General features: G+C 48.1%; 1 protein-coding gene across 1 annotated transcript; it reads right to left on the reverse strand.

Moving 5' to 3' along the window:
* Positions 1-335: 335 nt before the first annotated feature.
* Positions 336-20,898, reverse strand: TGFB3 (transforming growth factor beta 3). The gene is made up of 7 exons (XM_035108132.3): positions 19,703-20,898; positions 12,309-12,472; positions 11,191-11,320; positions 6,874-6,981; positions 5,282-5,456; positions 4,412-4,565; positions 336-1,300 (listed from the first exon to the last, which is right to left on the reverse strand). Exons 1-7 carry the CDS (start codon positions 20,046-20,048, stop codon positions 1,142-1,144), a joined length of 1,236 nt encoding a protein of 411 aa, XP_034964023.1. The 5' UTR covers positions 20,049-20,898; the 3' UTR covers positions 336-1,141.
* Positions 20,899-22,670: the final 1,772 nt, after the last annotated feature.

The following is a 22,670-nucleotide window of genomic DNA, read 5'->3' on the forward strand; positions in this document are numbered from 1 at the left end:
CATAACAGGACAATGAAGAATAGCTTTGGTATAAAGCAGCTTCACAGGAGAGCAAAATGTGGTTGAAGTAAACAGCATCATTATCATGTTCATGGTAAAGTGACCTGACTAGTTCACCAAGAACCAAAATCAACCAAATGTTCATGGTAAACTAAGCGACTTCATTCTCGGCAGAAAACAAGCTCAAGTTCTCTATCTGCTCTCCAATCCCTCAGACCACAGCATGAAAGATATCTATCAAGAACAGCAGGCTGTCGGAAAGGAGCCAAATTTGGCAGTTCTGGTGCATCTACCTATTCCCCTCCTCTGACCAAGCAACTTGTTTGAACAGAAAATTCCCAATTCCAAAAAATATTTATTTTTATTTTTTTACAATAGTTGAGGCTAATACTTTTTAATAAAACCTTGGCAGGTATGGCCTGGGCCAGGTCCTTGTGCAAGAGATGTGCAGATTTCCTTACAATACCTTAGCCACCACAGCAAGTGCAGGATCCTTTAGAGATGACTTTGAAGAATCCTGCATTTGCTGCCCACTCTTACCCAGAGGTATTTGAGCAGGGACTCCAGGAGGAGAGAAGCTGTGAGAATTCGCCATAGTCGAGAGGTCCTCTCTAAAGTGGTCGTTCTGAGAAGTTGAGACCACTGACTCCTGCACCCATTTGTATGTAGAATAATTATGTCCAATATGTTCTGGTTCTAAGAAAATAATTACGTTCCTTCATAAGGAAATCTTCGTTACTCTGTAGGAAAGTCTGGGCTCGCAGAGAAGCAAATGGTGGGATAAGAAGTCCCATTGTTCCTGCCAAATGTCCACAGCTCTGCTAATCGTCCCCTCCTTCAGTGAATTTTTCCTCATTTGCTTCTTTCTGTCCACTAAATGTTTAGCCGGTATGTGTGTCTTCTTCCCCAGCCTCCATATTGCAAAAGTAACTCCCAAAGAAAAAGAGAGGCATGAAGGCAGAGAGGTGGGTGGTTGTTTTTTTAATTAGAGGTCTTCGTAGTGGGTAGATTGTCCTTGACTGCAGTGTAAGAAAAGCCAGATTACAGTGCCTTCCTTCAAGTACGTACTTGTTTCTTTTTGACCTGGGAGCAGAGAACGGATCGTTGCAATTTCTCGGCAATGGTTGACATTGGGTCCCTTTCAACTGCATTTGCAGGATTTCACCACCATATTGGAGAGCTGCTCAACTTTGGGGGTCCTTCCAACGTAGTACAGGATTGTGAGAGGCTCTAGATCCTGAGGCACGCAGCAAGGGGAGGCAGATGCTTCAGGATTCAGTGTATTGTATAGGCCAAGTACCTGGAAAAGCAAGCAGGGGAAAAACAGGAATCTGTTTAGGCCAAAACACAAATTGCCATTAGGCAGAAAACATGCTTTCCCTTCAATGATCTTAAACTGTGTAGCTTACCACACCCAGCTCCGCCACTAACATATTTAACAGCTTGTTAGGCAATATGGTTATTAATTTGCAGCAGCTGAGTGAAGCCCAGCCCGAAGTAATAAACCCGAGTGCAGCCCTGCAGCACTCAGACCTCGACTCTGCATTCGAATAAGCAAAGCCTGCTATTTTAAAAACAAAAAACCCTGGGTGTAACCATCCTATGGCCCTGTTTGAATTTCAAGAAAAACAGCTGAAAAAAATCAACTTGCTTTGGCCAGCATCTCCAGATCATGCTGGATTTAATCCAGTCCCTCTCGGATATCTACATTCTCTCCCAGCTTTTTGAATCCTCTACAAATCCAATGAGGTCTCTCTCTGCTCCATCTCATATATTGCCAGAGAGAGAAAGAGGGAGTGCCAGATCAGAGCCCTGGGAGACTGACAGATTCTTCCGCCTCCTCCTTAGTCTTGGATCTGAGCCACTCTTTTAAACATCTAACCTTAGAGTAGTGTTTCTCCCCAAAGGCTGCTGCTTTTCATGCAAGAGGGGTGTTGGTGATTTATGGGGGAAAGAGTCACAATCTGCTTTTATCCCTGCTAAAAATGCCTCTCTAAATACTGAGGAGTCTGCCTTACTGTAAAAGAAGAACAATTTTCCTCGGCCTACATAGCCCTGCCCAATGCTAACAATGATGGCACACATTCTAGTCCTCAGCTTCTCCCTAAACCCTCATAAATCATTCATTTTAAGGTTTGAAATGACAAGGGTTGCGGAATTCGCCTCTAATGGCTTCTCCATAATGGACACCTTTGACTGTTTTTTCACAGCTTCACCGTGCTGCTGGCACACCTGCATATTACTAGAATTTGACCAGTGAAGGGTTTTCCTCCTTCGGGAATAGGAGCCAGAACTTCCCTTCACTCCTAATAAACAGATCCTCTTACACTGTGTCTTTCCTTAATTATATTTAAACCTTGTCCTGCCCTGTGGGCTCAGGGCAGCTTATGGCAGCTTCATCTAGGTCATATCTATCCCAATAGGGCTCACAACCTAAGTAATAGCATTTTACTGAGCTGCATTGGGGGGGAAAAGAAGGCTGATCGCCGAAGAATTGATGTTTTTGAATTATGGTGCTGGAGGAGACTCTTGAGAGTCCCATAGACTGCAAGAAGATCAAACCTCTCCATTCTTAAGGAAATCAGCCCTGAGTGCTCACTGGAAGGACAGATCGTGAAGCTGAGGCTCCAATACTTTGGCCACCTCATGAGAAGAGAAGACTCCCTGGAAAAGACCCTGATGTTGGGAAAGATGGAGGGCACTAGGAGAAGGGGACAACAGAGGACGAGATGGTTGGACAGTGTTCTCAAAGCTACCAACATGAGTCTGACCAAACTGCAGGAGGCAGTGGAAGGCAGGAGTGCCTGGTGTGCTCTGGTCCATGGGGTCACGAAGAGTCGGACACGACTAAACGACTAAACAACAACAATTGGGGAAACTCTCACAATGGCCTCTCTCCATTATAAAGTTTTGCCCTTTCCACATGCTCTAGGAAATGTCTCCCTTGAGACCATAGCACACCATCTGTCATGCACTGGTTTTCTGTCATTTTAGTCTGAGGTTATGACATAACATCAACTTCCTTTAAAATCTTGCTGCTGCCAAGTATATTGCCAGAAAAACACTACCCCGTCTTCCATAGGGCTCTCTTCAGGGATTTCTCTTTTTGGGTCATCAAGGAACAAAGGAAGCTGCCTATGCTGTACAGATGCCAACGCAGCTTGACTGAGCAGCTGAGACCAGCCACTAGGGATAACATAGATCTCCTCTACAAAAAGCCACAACCAGGAAATGCTTGCAGTGCTTAGAAATAGGCACCCCTGCACCTGCACTATGGATTGTAGAATCTACTATGCCACACAAATTCAGGGACATGTACCAGAATCATTGGGGGCAGGGAGTTTGCGGCCTGCACAGGTGAGAGCAAAATTTAAAATATACAACATCTGACCTATCTCAGAAATCAGGATGGGTTTGGATGGAAGGATCCCACTGACTTTTATACGCCTTGCCCTTTCCCAGTTTTCGTTTCCTACTCTGTAGTTCCTACACATCCTGTACCTTACTACATTTATTATGCATATGACTCCTTCCCCTCCTCTATTCCGTTCCCCACCCAAAATATTCCAACTGGAACAGAAGTACATTTATGGTAACTTGCATAATTCATCCCATTTCCAGTATGAAGAGGACATGAGGAAACATGCCAGAGGCAACCAGGTATATTCAGCAGCACAAGAAGAGACAGCCTCAACCAAGACGCATCAACGATTATTCTCAAGTTTGCTCAAAGGCGCACCCATTCTACAGAAAGGCAACTACTGAGGTTGCCATTTGCCAAAGGCCTGAAAGTGAGTACAGAGCTGAGGTGGTAGCTGAACCCAGGACTAAATCTAATTCTCATTCCATGTGAAACTGAATACCTGGGTAGAATACCAACTGCTAGCAAACTACTCCACTCTAAACTTTGGTACTGATTCTGAGTGTCCGCAGAGTGCCTTTCCATCAGTCATGCCACACTTCAACATGAGGCAGATCAAAGTCTTGAGCATTATAAAACAAGAAAATAAAAAATAGCTCTAAGAATTAGGAAATGCCATTTCTCTATACAGATTTCCTTCAAACTCACACCCCTAAGGCCTTGTGTGCCTTCTACCGGTACTGGCAAATTCTGTAGCTAAATGTATTGCTATGCTTTCCTTTGAAACACTCCAGCAAAGACGAGTGGGGTGGGGTGGGGTCTTGTCATCTGGGCAGCCCTGGACCTTCCTACACTCAGCCCAGGCTTGTGACCTGATGAACTAACACAGCAGTTTGACTTCAACCTTGGAGGGGCACTCAATTGTCTCTTGAGACAGGCGGATGCCAACAACAGTTCTGTGAGCTACTAGAAACTATGCTTTTTTTTAAGTTGGGGGAGACAGAGCTCCCAAATTCTAGGTTCCCTGCTAATATTAAGGAATTGATGTACCGTGCTGTGAGTTGTGTCTGCACTGCGGAGGTATGGGCAAGGTCCAGAGCAGAAGTTGGCGAAGTATCCCTTGGGTTCGTGGACCCATTTCCAGCCCAGGTCTTGCCGAAAGTCAATGTAGAGGCGACGCACACAGCAGTTTTCCTCCATGTTCCTGGAACAAAAAGGTTTGAAATGGAATCAAGGGCTTTGGAGAAAGAGGAACTTCTCCTCTGCACCATAGTTTTCACTTGTTGCTGGAGGTGCTGGTAGCCCAAACAAGCAGTAGGCCAGACTAGTGACCTAGCAAGCTGGATTTGAAGTCTACCAGCTAAACATGGCAGCCCAAATTAAGTTTTGCTGCCTGACTGGAATTGGTTAAATTTGTAACTACTCGCCTAACAAGTCCATCGGCGAAAGCTCTGGGCAAGGACTTCCTATTGCACAATGGAGTGTTCCCCCGGCCCCCCTCCAAATGGCTCTGGGGGAGGGTCAGGGGAACCACCAAAACAGCACATGGGGAAGGAGTGTGGGTCCTGTGATCAGGCAGGCTGAAATTCCTAGAGCAGGATCAGAAGTGTGTGACCCTGAATTCCTATTTCACCACAACTGAGGGAAACGTGGCATGCAATTGAGCATGTGCAAAGCAGGAAATGCAAAACTCAAAGGCATCCCTCATTGTCAAGCACCTGGCATGGCCACAATATTTGACTGAACTAGCCACCCCTGCTTTGCATCGGGCTTCCAGAACGTTTCCCCATCCCAGTGCAAACATGAAAACAAAAGAAAAACTAGCCAATTGCCAGCCTTGCAGCTGCAGAGCAAACAGGTGGAGCCACAGTTAACCCCAGGGGGTGAGGTGGAAGGGAAGGAGAGGGATCCATCGCTTACCTAAAGCAGTAATTGGTGTCGAGCGCCCTTTTCTTCCTCTGGCTTCTCAGGGCGGGGCTCCCAAGCCGGTGGGGGGGCAGCATCATCAGGATCAAGTGGGGGTTGTGCAGGTCCTTCTGCTTCTTCAAGCTCCCCAAGTCCCCGCGCCCCACGTGGCTGTCCTCACTCTCAATGCCTGAATGGGAAAGGGGAAGGGCATCAGCAAAACCGCATGGCTGCTCTAGAGTTGCAGCGGAAAATGTTGGAACCCATGAAGGATGTTTAACAGGAGGGCAGCTTGGGAAACTCTCCAGCAGCCTGGCCCCTGTGAGGTTCCTCTGTAAGGACTGCCGCCAGCCTTGCCAGGAGAAATGAGCTGTCCTCTTAGCCTGAAACCAAGTGTTGTGGGTAATTTGCTTTATAATTTGTAAACCGATGGTGGAGCCATTAATCTGGCTCCTCTTGTTACTGGTTTCAGTCTCAAGAAAGGCCGAGGAAGATTAATGGCTTAAGGAAGATGTCAGATGACTGGAACTGTGCAGCAGAAGGAATATCCAGGACGTGAAGCCTGTGGGTATTGTGGCCACAGCCCAGGGCCCAAAGCCAGGCAGCTGCTAATGTTGAACCTAACTCAGCCCCTGGCTGCCTGTGCCACCTCAGGCCGGATGCCCAAATTTTTCATGCCCACATCATGACAGCTGGAAACGAGAGTCAAACCAAGAACGCATCAGAACCAAGTTTTCCAGAGAGACTTTAACTTCAGCAATGTATCTGCTTCGCACACCTTTATGAAATAAGGCATATATGCAGTGGTGGGCCTACATTTTGGGGGCCCCGAAGCCTGAACTGTCATGGGGGCCCCTTCACAACCAGCAACCAAGAGGCGGGGTAACCACTGTTATCTTCTTCATTGCGGTTGTACCATGGCAGATTACCACACCTTGACAACATCTGTGTGACTGACTCTTAAAACATTGGGACTGTTGACATATATACAAAAAACCAAACAACCTAATCCATTTAAGTCATGCGACTCAAATTGGGTCTTACTGGACCTAAAAAATTTAAGCAATGTGGATTAAAGTTGCTTTTGGGGCCCCTCCAGGATTAGGGGCCCAGTAGTTTCATAGCAGATCCACCCTTGATTATACCGTTTCCCTTCACTTTAGCATTCTGTGCCAGTTTCTCTGTCATAGCCTTTCCCCCAAAGAGTCCTGGGATCTGTTGTTTGGGGGAGGTGCTTAGAATGCTGTTAGAATAATTTATAATAATAGTAATAATTTATTACGGTATTTATACCCCACCCATCTGGCTGGGCTTCCCCAGCCACTCTGGGCTGCTTCCAACAAAATATTGCCTAGCATCCCTCACAGAACCACAGTTCCCAAGATTCCCCACAGAAAGAAGATTACTATTAAACCCATGCATTTGTGCCTCCACACTTCTGAGGTACCCCCTGCCCTCTTATGACAACCCGCTACACAGGTTTATCGCTAAGAAACACAACAAAACCCACACAGAAAGAATGTTTTAAAAACACTCCAATGTAGATGGGATTAATTTCTCCTGGTAGCCCATTTCGCTGCTCCCCCCTCCAAGCTCTCCCTTGTCACCTTTGAACTTGATCTCCAGCACCTCATGCAAGTTCTCCAGGATGTCGCCATTGGACTGGAAGGTGTTACATGGGCAGTGGATGCTGATCTCTAGTCCCAGGTTAGATTCTGTTGGGAGAGAAAGAATTCATGAGAACTAGCAACTTAATGTCCCTGCAATCCAAACGGTTCTTTGGCAATTCCATTTCCTTTGTCCCACCAGTGTTTAATTTCTTTGGAGACAACAGCACTGACATTCTCCTATGTTTTACATGCAGCGAATATGGACTTTTTGCCCAAATGCTGCATTTTCCTAACCAGCTCCATGTTGCTAACCAGCTCATGTCCTGACATCATCCAGGTTCCTAAACTTTGCTCCCCAACATTGGCTGCCAGTGGCAGGAATAGGAAAATGCATAATGTAATGACATTAAGACAGGGAAGATGCTATGGAGAGATATTGGGGGGGGGCAGGTAAGCAGACCCAGGTTGCTCTTTGGCAGCAATCTCGAAAGCCTTCTAGGGATGGCAGAGAAATTTGATTCTATCCACATTCACATGACAGTTTATTCAATTTTTGCAACTTTCCCCTAACTTTTAAGTTCTGCATTACATCTGAGCTTCCACACCACATAAAAGCCATCGCTAGAACTATAGTGGAATATACTGCAAGTTTAGTGCTCATAACTATGTAATTTCCTTCCAGAAAAAAAATCAGTCTGCAAATATTATGAAAATGACTGCTAAACTTGCACTATATTCCATTATAGTTTTGCCATGTTTCACTATACAGTCATACCTCGGTTTGCGACCGCAATCCGTTCCACGGAGCCGGCCACTCCCCGAATTGGCCGCTCCCTGATGCACGCTTCTGCGCGTGCGTGAAGTGTCAATAGAGCGATTCTGCGCATGTGTGTGCTTTGCAGAGCGATTCTGCGCATCCGGGCGCCACGGAACCCGGATGTAAACACTTCCGGGGCCGCGGTGGTCGGAAACCGAAGCGGTCGCAAACGGAGGTTTGACTGTAGTTCCAGAAGCAGTTTTTATATCATGTGAAGGCTCAAATATAATGTGGAAATTAACATTTAAGCAGGATTTTCCTGAATTATGTTTATAATAAGATTTAGAGCCCAATCAGAAAACACACAAAAGAGAGGACTCTTGACACTCAAGGCTCCAGACCTCTGATAATTTGGTGGGAGAAATCCCACAGAACTGATTTCTAAGTAAATATGAACAGCGTTAGGCTGCACTACTCTCCTGTCCTTGCCTTTATATAAATGGTTGAGACTAACAAGAAACTTTCTTTTTGGAATTCTGTACCACAGGTCAGAAATGCCACAAAAACAAAACAACCACAGAACCCTAAATGCTGCAACTGGGGTCTTTGTTGGGAACAGTAACACAGGTTTATCCATTTTACATACGTAATTTCGACCTTGAATTTGCATTGCATTGTCATGGAATCTGAAAGTTCTGGCAAGGGGTGGGGGGAAGAAGCAGTAACCAACATATACTGCGCAAGTGGACATTGCTAGCTGCAGTCAGAGGAATTGTCTAAGGCTCTCGAGGATCAAGCTAGAAGCAGCCATTGGCTCTCAGCACCTGTCTAATCTTCCCAGCTGGTGGCAGCTGCTGAATCCCACATCTTGAATTCTATAGCTGCCAGCATTTCTCCTGCTATTCTCTGATGAATGCCGAGCCCTGCGCCAACTGTTATATTGCACAAGCCGCAAAGCCCTGGGTTAGGTACCTGCTGCTTGTATCTCCAAGCGTCACCTACATCAAAAGCTATGCGACGTGCATGCTACTATTCAGATTAACAGCTTTGCACTACCAATGGTTCAGTCCCTGGACTCTGGCCAAGAAAAATATAAGAAGCGTAAAATCGGCTTCTCCTCCTAGAATTTATTGCCTGCATACCAGCTTTGACTGGCATCAAGATACGACTGTACCTGCAAGGACAGGCCAACTATGAATCAATATTCTTGCCTCAAGATGCCCTCATGTCCAGCAGCTTCTTGTGCTAAACAGGAGCAAATTTCTTGCCAATTCCTCTAAGACAGAGTAGACATCGGCTCGATGCGTGTTGTATGAGTGTGCATTCGGGTTCATCATGGGGTGACAGATTTTGCCCAATGTTGTAGCTGACCATTGGTGCACCCCCTTGCACGAATTCCACCTTCGTAAGGGTGTGCCAGTGCAACAAGTGTGCATGTAGACAGGGGCGTCTCAAGCACGTCGGACGCCCTGGCATCATGGTGTGGAGATCACTCCGGCGCCCCCGCCCCGCTCCATTTCTTGCCGCGGTTGGTGGGCAGGCGCAGTGCGCAGCATGGTTTCCGCACGGTGCCCCCGTACCGGGCCAGCGCCCTGGCGCCCCGCGCCACCCAGAATACCCCTAGAGCTGGCCCTGCATGTAGACTAGAGCATGGCCTCTACATGCTAAATCTGAAAATGGAAGTGTTACAGCGGTGCTGGTACGACAGTGGTGAAGCCTGCCAATGGTGACATCTGACAGGATCTCTGCTTCAGGCTCTTATTTTTTCTAAAATGGTATGTCCCCTCAACTTTCCCGAACATTGTTGATTTAAAAAAAACAAACAAAGAGTCATGATGTCACAAAAACATGGCAACTACCAGTGAGGGCTTACATTTTTCTTTTAACCCACAGTGCCCTGGAATGACAGAACTTCAAGGGCACGGCATTTTGAGAAAACAAAGATGGCAGATGCAGAGGGGCCATCTGATGGCACTTTGCCAAGACCCCCCTCACAACCCTGGCATAGCTCTGAGGGGCTTGTGGTACCACCGAATCAGTGGCACTGGCTTACTGGCAGTCTCACGCCAGCCACCTCCACCTGCAGTCAGGATACCAGTTGCCCATAAGACCTTTGCGGCTGGGTTCCCCCACCCACCTGACCTTCCCAACTTTCCTTGGGCTAGTTTGGTCTACCCTCTGTGCAATTCACTGTGCACAACAGGAGAGTCAAGCAACAGAGTTGGCAGTGGCTTGGCAAGAACAGCCACAGAAGCAGTGGGGGGCCACTCTCAACTTACAAGTATGGGACTCCCTTACAAGTCAGTTGCCTTGATTTTCTGTAGCATGGACAGGATTTCTCCCTCTGATTTTGGCCTTTCAGTCTGTTTATCTAAGAACTGGAGCAGGTTAATGAACTACTTGAGAAATGGACAAAACTATCAATCAGCGAACTCTCTGAACAGCATTATTACTTAGGATGATGGAAATCCAGTGAAGTGCTTTGCTCAAAGGCATCCTTCCCCCAGAGAAGTTAATTACTCATATATCTGAAGCTGCTGAGAAATCTGCCAGAATGCTTACCTCCTCACAAAATAGAATGAATTGATGACAGTTATTACTGGTTAAATTTAGACTCTTTTGTCTGCTTCACAGACGCTGTAGTCACTGAGTGAGCATAATAATAATAATAATAATAATAATAATAATAATAATAATAATAATAATAATTAATAATAATAATAATTTATACCCCACCCATCTGGCTGGGCTTCCACTGCCACTCTGGGCGGCTTCCAACAAACATTAAAATACATCAAATATCACAGATTAAAAAGCTGCATCAAAATGGTGATTTGCATGTCTGAATGGCTTGTAGAGCTGTTGGACTAGAACTGGAAAGACTTGGGTTCAAATGCCCACTCAGCCACCAAGTCAATAGGTAACCTTCAACTGACCATTCCCTCTCAATCTAACTTACCTCACAGGGATAAAGAAGAAAGATATGAGGATAAAGAAGGAGGTTTATGCTACTCAGAGCCCCTTGGAGGAATGGGGAGGTCGAAATAAATATGACTGAATGCCACAGATTCCATGCCAAGCGCAATGCCTTTCTCCAAGGTCAATATCCTCTTTTTAGCGCTCCCTATTTTGATTTGTATTCCCTTTCCTTGATGAATTGCAAATATGTACTGTATTTCTTGTTTTCATTTACATTACTCATTAACTGAGTAATAATAAACTTCACAAAGCCATTTACATCAAATTATTATTAAATTATTAATAACAATTATACAACAAAAACAAAAATGGGAAATAAATCTTGTCTGGAAAGCTTATTTCTGCCGCAGCTTGCTCCCCCTCGGGGCAAAATATAACATCTTGCATTCATTTTGTTGGGGTAGACAGACAGAGGGTCAGGAAACACAAAAAGAAAAATGGACAGTGGAAACAATTTAAACATTTTGCTGTGAATGGCGAGTAGTTCACTCTCGGTGATGAGTTATTGACAGACATGTCTGTGTGACCACCTGATCCAGACAAAGAGGGTCCCTGAACCTGCTTCCTAATGCACTCACCTCTATGCAAAAGCCATTCTCGCACTGTGTCCGTGACATCGAAGGACAGCCACTCGGGGGAGCCCCGCGTCATCACATTCCGGCCGCTGAGGTAGCGCTGCTTTGCAATGTGCTCATCAGGCTTCAGGATCTGCATCGGGAGGAGACACGCAAGACCCCCTGCTCAGTTCAGCAACAAGTGTGTCTTCCCAAACTAGAACGGACTAGGACAATCCTCTCCATACAAACATTTGCACGCTTCCTATATGTTACCAATTTGCTGGATACGAAGGCGATGAAGCCCAAGAACGCATCAAAATAGTTGCTGCTCAATGCAGAGGAGAATCCCTCCGAGTTCTGTACATTCTTTAGACAGGAAGAAGTGAAAATATACAGGAGGACACACGAGGATTGACCGGGTGTGATGAAACGCAACAAGGAGGCCAGTCAGAAACCGAAGGCTGATCTGCTGCGCAACAGCTAGGCAAGTGGCAGCTAATCGGATGGAAAACTGCTGGAAAATTCCACATGTGCTGTCTCCTTGCGCATGGGCCAGCTGGTCTTGTGCCACTGCTTACAGGATTCTGCTTCCAGCGTGTCACCACAAACACTCGAAAAGCAATGCTGGCAAAGAAGGTACTAAGGGTCCAACTAAACATCGTACAGGCAACTCCCCATTTATGTGAGGGTTACGTTCCAGGATGATGGGAATTGTAGTCCAAAAACAGCCAGAGACCCAACTTTGGGAAACCCTGAGTCCTAATGTATGTAAGGAAATAACAGAGCATTGGAACATATACAATGTTGCAACGCTCTATTGTTTCTTTAATTACATCAGGCTATTCCCTGAAGTACAGCAGTGTTTGTTTTAAATGCAGGAGTTAAATAAGATGTAGAAAACAAATGTGAAAATGGGAGGAGGATGGAGATTTACAAAACACTCCCCTAATGCTACAGCTTTGCACATTTCTTCCCCTCCCACATTTCTTTTTTGGGTGCAGAATATTGTAACACCATCATGAGAAATAACATTAAATGGTGTTTAATAACTGAGGATCCCAGTTGTTAGCATTTATATTTGGGGTGGGGTGGGGCAGCAACTAGACACTTCACTCTGCCCCAGCATTGAGCTTGCTCACCTGAAAGAGTTCAATACGCTGCTCTGTGCGTTTCGAACTGAGGTTTGGCACTCGCAGGACCCGAAACTCAGCCCGGAAGAGGTTGGTGCTGTTCTTCTCAGCCGAAGACACGTTGAAACGGAACAGGTTGGAAGTTACGCCTTTGGGGCAGTAAGTCAGTTCATCTAAGAGAAAAAGAAGGAACCGAAATAACCTATTAGCCAGGATGGCCCATAATCCAACAGATAAGAGGATCTCAGGCTCATAAATTCAGCACTTGGTGACAGCGTTATTAATAGCTGAGATGGTCTAGCTGCGCCTTGATTCTTCTCCCTAAACTGTAGATGCTTTTGCAGGAGAAAAATCCCCATTGCTTCCAGCATTGTCATGGTAGACAGTGGTTTTGCTATGCTGGCCTGAAGGAATCCGGGGTAGCTGATGCCAGGGGAGGAGACCTACTGCTGGTGGAGTCAATGGCAGGCAGAGCCAACTAATTCTCATTTTATTACCACCCCTTCCCTGCTGGTTCTGCCTGGGCAAGACTGAGACTAAGCAGGAGGAAACTGACAGCCAGGGCCACCCCCTGTAGGCAAATGGGGGCAGGCTGTGTTTGGTGGCACAGTGCCCTGCTCACTCTAAAGGACCAGCCTCCGCTGCAAGGAATAAACCATGGGTAGGCAACCTAAGGCCGGGGGCTGGATGCGGCCCAATCGCCTTCTCAATCCGGCCCACGGAGGGTCCAGGAATCAGCATGTTTTTACATGAGTAGAATGTGTGCTTTTATTTAAAATGCATCTCTGGGTTATTTGTGAGGCATAGGAATTCATTCATTTTTTCCCTTCTTCAAAATATAGTCTGCCCCCCCCCCCAAGATCTGAGGGACAGTGGACCGACCCCCTGCTGAAAAGGTTTGCTGACCCCTGGAATAAACCAACAAACCATATGTTAAATTCAAGAACTTCATTGAATTACAGTGCACTGAATTACAATGGCTCAATAAAACATATCATTTTGCCCATAGCACTTGACCACCCAAGTTCACTACCAGACTGGAAGAGAAAACAGGGACACCCAATAAGAAGACAGTGGTTTCTACAGACTTCGGGGATTCCCTAGGTATGCGCGAGTATATATAGTTGTACATATGGCACAGGATCGCCATTACTTTGGAAATGCAAATCTTTCACACTCTTACATGCTTACAGCCACAAACCCTGTTGCAGAACCAATAAAGCCATAGCAAACATGCTTAGGGCATCAAGTGTGAAATAGTCGCATGTAGTCACCAAGTCACAGGTAGTGTGGAAGGTAGCTGTGGCTTCTACTGAGCTGCTATTCCTGTAAGTGGATTAACAATTCTCGGCATCAAGGAACAATGAAGCCCTGTGTCCCAAGCACATGACATTCACTACTAAAACACTGGTTGCATTTTAGTTTTCTCTCTTTTATACTGCCCGTTCGTTTGTTTCTTTAAACCAGGGGTCAGCAACCTTTTTCAGCTATGTGGAGGGGCTGGACTATATTTTGAAAAATATATATGAATGAATTCCTATTCCCCACAAATAACCCAGAGATGCATTATAAATAAAAGCACACATTCTACTCGTGTAAAAACACCAGACAGGCCCCACAAATAACCCAGAGATGCATTTTAAATAAAAGGACACATCCTACTCACGTAAAAGCACACTCATTCCCGGAACGTCTGCGGGCGGGATTGAGAAGGTGATTGGGCCACATGCAGCCCCCGGGCCTTAGGTTGCCTACCCCTGCTTTAAACTCATTCCATCCCCAATGCTGGGGACAAGCAACAATTGTAAAACTTATAAAGGATAGATGTTTACATGCATAGGAAAGCAGGAGTGAAAAACCTGGAGTTGTTGGTTTTTTTGAGGGGCGGAGGGTAATCTGTCAAGGACCGCATGCTGGTGGGAGACAAGGCTGTGGGCAGGATCAGAGGCAAAAGTGGGTGGGGAAACTCCTTCCCTCCCACCTTCCCTCCTCTCTCTCTCTCCCTCCCTTCCTCTTTCATTCCTGCCCATCCAGCTTCTGGGGGATGGCTAGATTGTTTGCAAACAGCCACATGAATTTGGGCAGAGGCTAAAGGCTGCAGGTTGCCTGTCCCTGTAATAAAAGATGGCCAGTTGCACCCTGGTCACCAAAGTCGGACTGGAATATTTAGAAAGACCAGGGGAGGGTTGGGCGAGGTCCTTAGTTCACACACATGCAGAGGCGGCTTCCCCAGAGGCACACAGCTGTGGTGTTCTCAGCTGCCTTTGACAAGCATGCCTGGCCCTTTGGGAAGCCTGCCACGCTGAGGCTAAACATGGACCGCAGCCACCCGTTCTCTCTTTGCGATGCACTACTGTCCCAGGGATGAAATGCAGGGCGTGTTTGTGTGCATGTGTAGGGAACTTCCTCTTTTATCACTATCTGGAACAAGGATGTGAGGCTGCTCCTAAAATATCGGGTCTGCTTTCCTATCAGAGCTAAGCTCTCCTCCTCCTGCTATCTCACTTCCCCTGCTGGACCGAAGTCCTGGACCAGGACAAATACTTGCAAGGTATCTGGTGGATGGTTGGGAGCCAGAACAGTTTCCTGTGTGTGTAAGCTCAGATTTGCCTGTATCAATCCTGAAACCCTCCATGGAATAAGGCTCTCCCTGCTTCCTGAGGGAGAAAGACGGGGAGGAGACTGGCTTTGGCTCCGCATTCATTCTGAATCACCACCTGGCAGAGGGACAGAGCCATGGGAAAGTTGAACATCAGCCACCCCTCTTTTTGCTTTTTTTCAAGACATGGGACCAAATCCATTGCTCAGGCAAGTGGCTGGAGCACCACAGACTTCTGCAAGGCAGATCACTGCTTTCGCTATGGCTAAATTTCAACCCCATCTTTCTCCCTGTGATCTAAGTTCAGCGGCGTCTCTTGGGATGAAGACAACTTGGTCCCAAAAGACCAACAGAGGTGACACCTCTGCCCATGGAGTCTGTGGCTCAGCTCTTATCACTGTATTGTGGAGATACACAGTAACAGACTGAGCACGTATACCTGCCCGGTAGACTAAAGCCATTCTGTCAGAGCAGCCCAGTTCTACCCGGCAGCACCTCTCCACCAGCTTCTTCTGAGAGTCTCGCCACCCCTTCCACCTTTGTCTTGGCCTGTGCTTTCTCTCTCTACACCCAAGTACACCGCTCTAGCATTTTGAATAGGCTCACCTTGGGCCAACCACTTTTCCATGTCTCACTGCTTCCTCCTTTCCTCTAGATAGCATTCCCCATGGCTTTAAACTTCATGAGCATCAGCACAGCTGCATGCATGGCAGGGAGAAGCCCAGCAGCTGCCATGTTTCCTCTCGCAGCAAATGAAGGGGGGGCATATCTATTACAAAAGGAGCTTGACAACCTCCCCTCCATTTCCCCAGCTTCTTCGTAGTGATTTATGGGTTCCAACTTCCTATTTACGGCGAGTCTAACTTTAATCAAGAGCATCTTGGGGCAATGGCATGGTCCTTCTGCATCAGATGTGTGGAGTCAGTGGACATCCAGATCTTGATGGGCTACAACCAAGCCATGCTGCTTGGTGTGATGGGAGCTGGAATCCAACAGGATCTGCCGGGTCATAGGCTCCGATTCACCATAAATGTAGATCCATTATTAATGGTTATTGACACCTTTCTTTCCCTCATCCATTTAGATGAATTATTCTGACTTTTTAAAAAAATATCATGACATTAATCATGTAACTTTTATGCAGTGCTTTGGTCAAATGAATATCGGGAATAATTCACTTCGACAAATGAATCTAGCTGCATTGGCACCTTAATACCTTATTCCAGCATGAAACAACAGGACTGGTTCACATGTTGTTGTTTTTTGCAGTCGTTATACCCAAATACTTGTGGGAATGTAATGTGTGAATATGTTACTGTATATTCCTGAATGGCTTCGCTACCAGTATGCAGGTAGATAGAACAGAGGAGATGCTATGTGCCCCTGCCACTAGATAACATTTCAAGCAGTCTCCTCTAAAGCTCCCATTTGGTTTTGGGTGCAAGGACTTCCCTGGACCCATTCACAACAGCTATATTTTCCCAAATTGTTTTCAGAAGGATCATTCAGAGAACTGATCCTGAAACTGGAGTGAGCAAATTGGCTCTGGGTTTGGAATTTACATCATCAAGAAGAGGCAGGACCCACTGAGCAAAATACAGAAGTGGGTTAATGGAGCGAGAAGGACCTGCAGAAATCTCCTTCACAGCTGGCGGGAAAGTTACTGCTTCCTAAGATTTTGTTCAGGACATTGTAGTCCGGTTGCTCTCAAGGGCTGGATCTTCCTCAAGTCTTCTGTTTTCCCTACTGATGTAATCTGGCTCTGTACACAAACAGAATAACAGAACCAGGTTTTAAACCAGCAGGGTTGGTTTGCTTTCATGGGAGAAACAGAGAGCGCTGAGATGAGTTTTACACTCTTGTCAGATGTTGAAAAAAAATTGGGTCCTGACTGCTCTTCCCTGGAGAGTTGATGTGGAGCAGCTGGATCAACTGTCAAGGTGTTTAAGATGTGCGCTTCCACCTACTGCATGCTCTACCGGCATATTTGAAAATAATGTTGAAGATTACAAAACTCCAGCCAGTCTCCAGTCTAGGTAGGCGCTGCCCCTCTGGAACTTCTTGCTGTACTGGGAAGCTGGGCAAGAATAACAATACAGATGATGGTTGGCTGTCATCGCAGCATTGGCATTGCAACAGCAGCGCTAAGAAAAGCTGATAGCTCCTGACGTGACTCCACATCTGCATAGGCTCAGCCTCTAGGACTCCACATTACCACCCCTCCATGTGAGAAGACACAGATGCACAACATCTGCTTAGCATCTGCATCTTTGTGGAGCCTCCTGAGCACCTTCTTTTTCCCTGCCACTGATAAAGAGGATCTGGCTGCTCTACTGTGCTTCCTTCCTGTTAGTAGCTCAGCCACCATCTCCTCTGCATCGGGAAGAGGCTGCCCTGTTACTCCAACTTTTTCCACCTCCTTTTCCTCATCCTCCATGCTTCCCCTCGGCTTGCTCTCTGGGCCGCCCCCAGTTGTTCTTCTTAGACTCCATTTGGAGACTCGGGGTAGCACCCAACCATAAAAGATCCTACTCCTTCTCCACCGCATGCCCTCAACACAGGGAGAGGAGAGGTGGGGGAATTTAGTTTCTGCAGTCAAAAGTCCATGCACTAGCATGCATCTATTTTGTTGGATGCTGGCTTTGGTTCCCCTCTTGAAAAGGAAAGTGCGTAGGTTCACATGGAAAGCTCTCTGTGTAAAGTGGCTCCTCACATGGTATGGCCACTTCCACCATGCTAACACAAACCCTCTTTGTTGAGGTGGGGATAGTGCTGGTTGGCAAAGCTGGTATTGCCCAAACTGTGTGGGGAGCCACTTGGTAAAAATGGTTTCCTGCCTGGAAAGACATCCACACTGTTTTGTTTTTGTGCAAAGCTCCTGTGTTACTCAGATCAGGCGACCACAGTGGTGTGTTGGGGCGGTGGACAGAGTGGATCTGAGCCAAAGGGCTTCAGTGGCTGAACATTTCCCCTTACATTCCCCTTACGGCTGCAAATCTAAGTGTGGGTTGAACAGTTGTGGCTATGCCTGATCATGCCCACCCCTCCTTGCCACATGCCCGCTTCGCCAAACATAACCCAAATCCACTCAACTCGGCTTACCTCACTTTGCCTAGTGTTCATGTACCGGTATGTGTGCATGTACCCCACAAGGAAGAACTCTTGCCCAGTATTTGTGGTGACCGCTACTCACATATGGAACATTTTAATGTATCTGCTCAGCCCTTCAAGGATACGTTTTGGCTTCCAAGCCTCATAACGCTTTTTCTCTCCCAATCCTGAAGTACGTCCCTCCCTGCTCTCCCTCTCAGTCTCTCTTTTCCCACTTCCTTCCACCCCTCCTACTTTAGTTTTCTAGACATTGGCTCTGTTTCCTGTTCATTGGCTGGATTTGGGGCTGATGTTATTCCAAGACACTGAGAGCTGGCTCAGCTCTGGCTTGCCCTGGTGCCAACGCTGCTTCGGCTTCTTCACCTGCTGGGAGGGGGCTCTTCCACAGCAAGTGCCTGCCTTCCATAGCTCAGGGTTTCAAAGCAAGTTAGCCATCTGCCAGCCTTTTCCTGGGGCGCATTTACTCAGATGCCAGGCTCGCTTTCTTCAATGGGACTTGCTCCCAAACTGTGCACAACATCGAAGCCCGTATTGTTTGGGCGCCTGCCTTTGAGCCACATTTCCACATCTCCTCCAACCTCTTCCCATTGATCAACATCCTGAAAGATACTCCTGCCATCCTCCTCCGGTTGCTGCCTTCGGCACCCCTCCCTCAACAGCACTTGGCCACATCCTTCTTCCCACCCCCAAACCGCTCTGCTGTAATTCAAGAGCCCACGAGGACACCTAATGGCAGCAAAAGGAAACATGGCTTTTGCCAGGATCTCACAGCCCCCAGATGATTGGAAAACCTGCCTATGCACTCTAAGCGTTTGCCAAGATTCCAGGCCCAGTTTTGAAAAGTGTTTACTGCGGGTACAAAAATCATGGATACATATGAACAAAAGCCAATGTACAGAGAGCGCACAGCTTACATGTAAATCAGCCAGACCCACACTTCAGTACATCTGCCACAAATTCACAGCCAGATGCATTTCATTCTCTCACTCGAATGCTTCCCCCCACTTCAACCTGGACACACAAACATTCCTTCCTGACTCATGGCTGCTTAGGATATACGGGTGCATCCAAAACATACACTGGCAACACACACAAGTCTTTGCAAAGACAGACAGTGCATCTAATGCTAGATTAGCTGAATAGCTGATAATATGTGTGCAAGGCTGTCCATATGCAAGGACAGCAACAGCACAACTGCCTTGGCATACACTCACAGCACATGCACTGCAGTCAGTGGTGCAATGGGCAGCTGTTGCCAACCTCTTGGCTGGACAGGATTCTGCATCCTAGAGAAAAGGCATCTCAGCTGCCAAGGCACTGCCTTTCTGATTTCAGCAGCTCAGGCAGAGAAATTCTCTCCATCCCTGCAACCTGGAATCCCTGGGCATTTATGAGAACCAGAATAATCCAGGGAACCAAGCCTTGGGTCTTCAAACCTGGGTTCAAATCCCAGCATACCCATGTAACCGTGCCACTCTGCCTCAACTTTCCATCCCTAAAATGGACTTAAGAGTAACCCAAGTCAGATGTGCTCACCCAATCCTCTCCCCACCTTGGAGCTTTTAGTTGCATAGAAACATCTCTTCCAAGCTACCTGGGCAGCCTCTGAGGATCTGATTTTCCGCTGTGAATCTTAGGCATCACCCCCCCCCCTAACAAAAGCCCTTTCGGGAACACAGGATTCAGGACTTACTGTGCTCCGGGAAGCCTTGGATCATGTCAAACTTGTGGATCTCCTTGGCATAGTACTCAGACTCGGTGTTGTCCTGGGAGCAGCTCTCCTCCTTCTCCTCCTCCATCTCTTCCAGGAGCTCCCGGGTGCTGTTATACAGAGCCAGGATCTGGTAGGGCACGTGGCTCGGCCCCAGAGTCTCCGGGGGGCTGGTGAGGCGCAACTTGCTCAGGATCTGGCCCCGGATGGCCTCCACCCTCTTCTTCTTGATGTGCTCCAGGTCCAGCGTCGTGCAGGAGGACAGCGACAGGCTGACGGTGGCCAAGCTCAGGAGGGAGAGGAGCAGCAGAGCCCTGTGCAAGTGCATCTTCAGGCGCGGTGACGGCAGGGAGCGGGGAGAGGAGGAGGAAGCGGCGGCGGCAGCGGCGGCGGGACGCCCCCTCGGCGGAAAGCGCGCGCGCGCAAAAGGGCGCCGACGACGAGGCGGATCCTGCAGGCTGGCGGCGCTCGGCGAAAAGGTGCATGAAGGAACTCCCCGTCCGCGGGAGCGAGGGGGGACTTCTAGGAAGAAGCGCGGGCAGCACTCGGGCAACAGGAGCGGGAGGAGGGAGCGGATCGGCGCCTCGCCCTGCCGGGGTCCCTCTCCATGAGTCCGAAGGCGCACAGCGGCCGTCGAGGGGGGTCCAACCGCCGCGCCTGCGCGCCCCCGCTGCACCCCGGGCTCACAATTACGCGGGGCGGCTCGGCTCCGGAGCCAGGAGCCCTGGAGGCGCAGCCGGGAGCGCACGTGTCAGGCGTGCCCGGGAGAGCACTTGCGGCGGCCGGCGCGCCCCGCTCATGCCTCCCGCTTAGTCGCCATTCCCCCGCCAGCCGGGCCGAAGCGGAGGCGCTTCACGAGTTGCGCCTCGGCTTCATTGGCGCCGTCGAGGAAGGGAGAAAGCGAGCGCCGTCGCGGGAGACCCGCCGGCGCTGGCTGAGCTGGTCGCCGGCCGGCTGCCTGCCTGCTTGTGCTTGCGTCTCTCTCCGCCGTCTCCAGGTGCCAGGCGGCCGTCTCCTTCCCCTTGGTCCGCCTCGCCCCTTCTCCCCACGGCTCCCCTCGAGCTCGACGGGGCTCTCCGGCGCCGATCCCCCTTCGCGTCTCTCTCTCTCTCGCGCCCCCCTGTCCCGCCGCCGCCTCCTCCTCTTCCTTTGCGCGCCCTCACAACACACACTGCCTCTCTCTGCTCCTCTCGTCTGAAATTTTATACCTCCCTCCCATGACGTCTCTGGGACGGGCAAAGGGGGAGCGAGCGAGGGAGCTCTCCCAGCCCAGCCTGCGCGTCCAGCACAGTTCTAATGTGTTAAACAGGCGCGTCCTGTGGAAAGGCCCGCGGGGGAGGGGGGATACGTGCACACAGGCATATTGACGCCCACGTACTGCGCTGATTTAGGGTGGGGGTGCTTGTCTCTCCAGGCCCTGTTTCTCGCGCATGATCTGCGGTTCCGGGGAAGGGGGGCATCACAAGTTTTCTCATGTATGCTGCCAACTCCCCCCACCTCCGAATGAAAGGTTGGCCAGAGAATTCCGCTTCTGACCGCCAGATTCATGGATCCAGACCAACCACCCTCTCACCCGATGGTGGCCGCCCCCGATGGGAGCCTCAACCCCACGCATTTGGAGAAGCGCCCACAATTCTGTCCGGGTCGTTACCAGCAGATAGGGTTTAAAGGATGTGTGAATGGTGACAGTTGCACCCCGACCTTCATTGCAGAGTTTTACAGGATTGGGGGTGGGGGCGCAAGAAGTCCCCCTGGTTCAAACGGAGTTGAGTTCTTGGTGCGCTGCTGAGGACCGCAGCCTTGCTCGCAAGGAAACTTGACGGAAACCAATGGGATGATTGTAGGATGGATGGGTTGTGGCCGAATTATGTAGTCCGAGTCCGGATTTTTCCATGGGAATGACCAAATGCCAACAGGGGGGGGGGGGACCTTGGTATCCATCCTTCAATCACTTTTCTTGCCAATGTCTTACCTGAGAGTAAGCCCCGTTGAATTCAATAGCAGACATGGTAATTACGTCTGTGCTATAAAACAATAATTTCATGATGGAGAGACATCAAGGTTTGATCTCGCAAAACTGGATATACGCAGTCTGGCGAGTTTATTCCCCCGGTTCTGCTTCCCTTTTTAAAATATTGTACACCTTCGAAGGGGAGGTTGTGAGTTGAGGGAAGAGGCTGAGGCTTGTGCACTTCTTAGACCTGATCAAGGCGGGCCCCGCTTCATTTATTTTCCAAACATCTCCGGAGGCTGAGAGTCAAGACAAGTAACGAAGGCAAGCGAACGGTGCCCTCTGGCGGACAAGCTGCGCCGGTGAAGTAACTTCCAGGCGTCCTTGTTTATATATAGGAGCGATTTCCAAGAAAGCCGAAAAAAGTGTGGGTTGGGTACTTGGCGTGGTGTCCGCCTCCCAGTTATTTCCAGCTACTAAAAAGCACATCGAAAGTTAAAGCTTACCTAATGTGACCTTTCCATCATATGAGAAATCTTTGTAGTTGCTACAGAAATAGCACACCTGTTGCACGGTTTTAGGAACTCTTAGGGTGGAAAAATGCCAGAAATTATTTCTTTAGAAAGAAATAAGCACAAGTGAGATGCATTTGTTTTAAAGTATTTGTATGACACTACTGTAAAATAATGTTCAAAGTGGTTTACAAAATGCAGCATAAATGAACAACAAAAGCATGATAAAATTTACTTAAAAGAAAACAAAAAAACACAAATAAGGGATGGAGGAGGCAGGGAGTCATAAGTAATAATTCTGTTTATTCTTCATTTTCCAAAATGAAGGGCTTAATAGCGCCTTAATTATTAACATGTTCCATCAACTTTTTGGACTAGAGCCCACTTTAACAGATGCATCCGATGAATGTGTTCAGCTTCAATGTGATAGAATACCCTTGGTCTGTCGGTTTGTTTCTGCTGCAACAAGCCAACAGCTGGAAATGGC

Source organism: Zootoca vivipara, chromosome 1, assembly GCF_965207765.1.
Source record: "Zootoca vivipara chromosome 1, rZooViv2.hap1.1, whole genome shotgun sequence".
Taxonomy (NCBI): domain Eukaryota; kingdom Metazoa; phylum Chordata; class Lepidosauria; order Squamata; family Lacertidae; genus Zootoca; species Zootoca vivipara.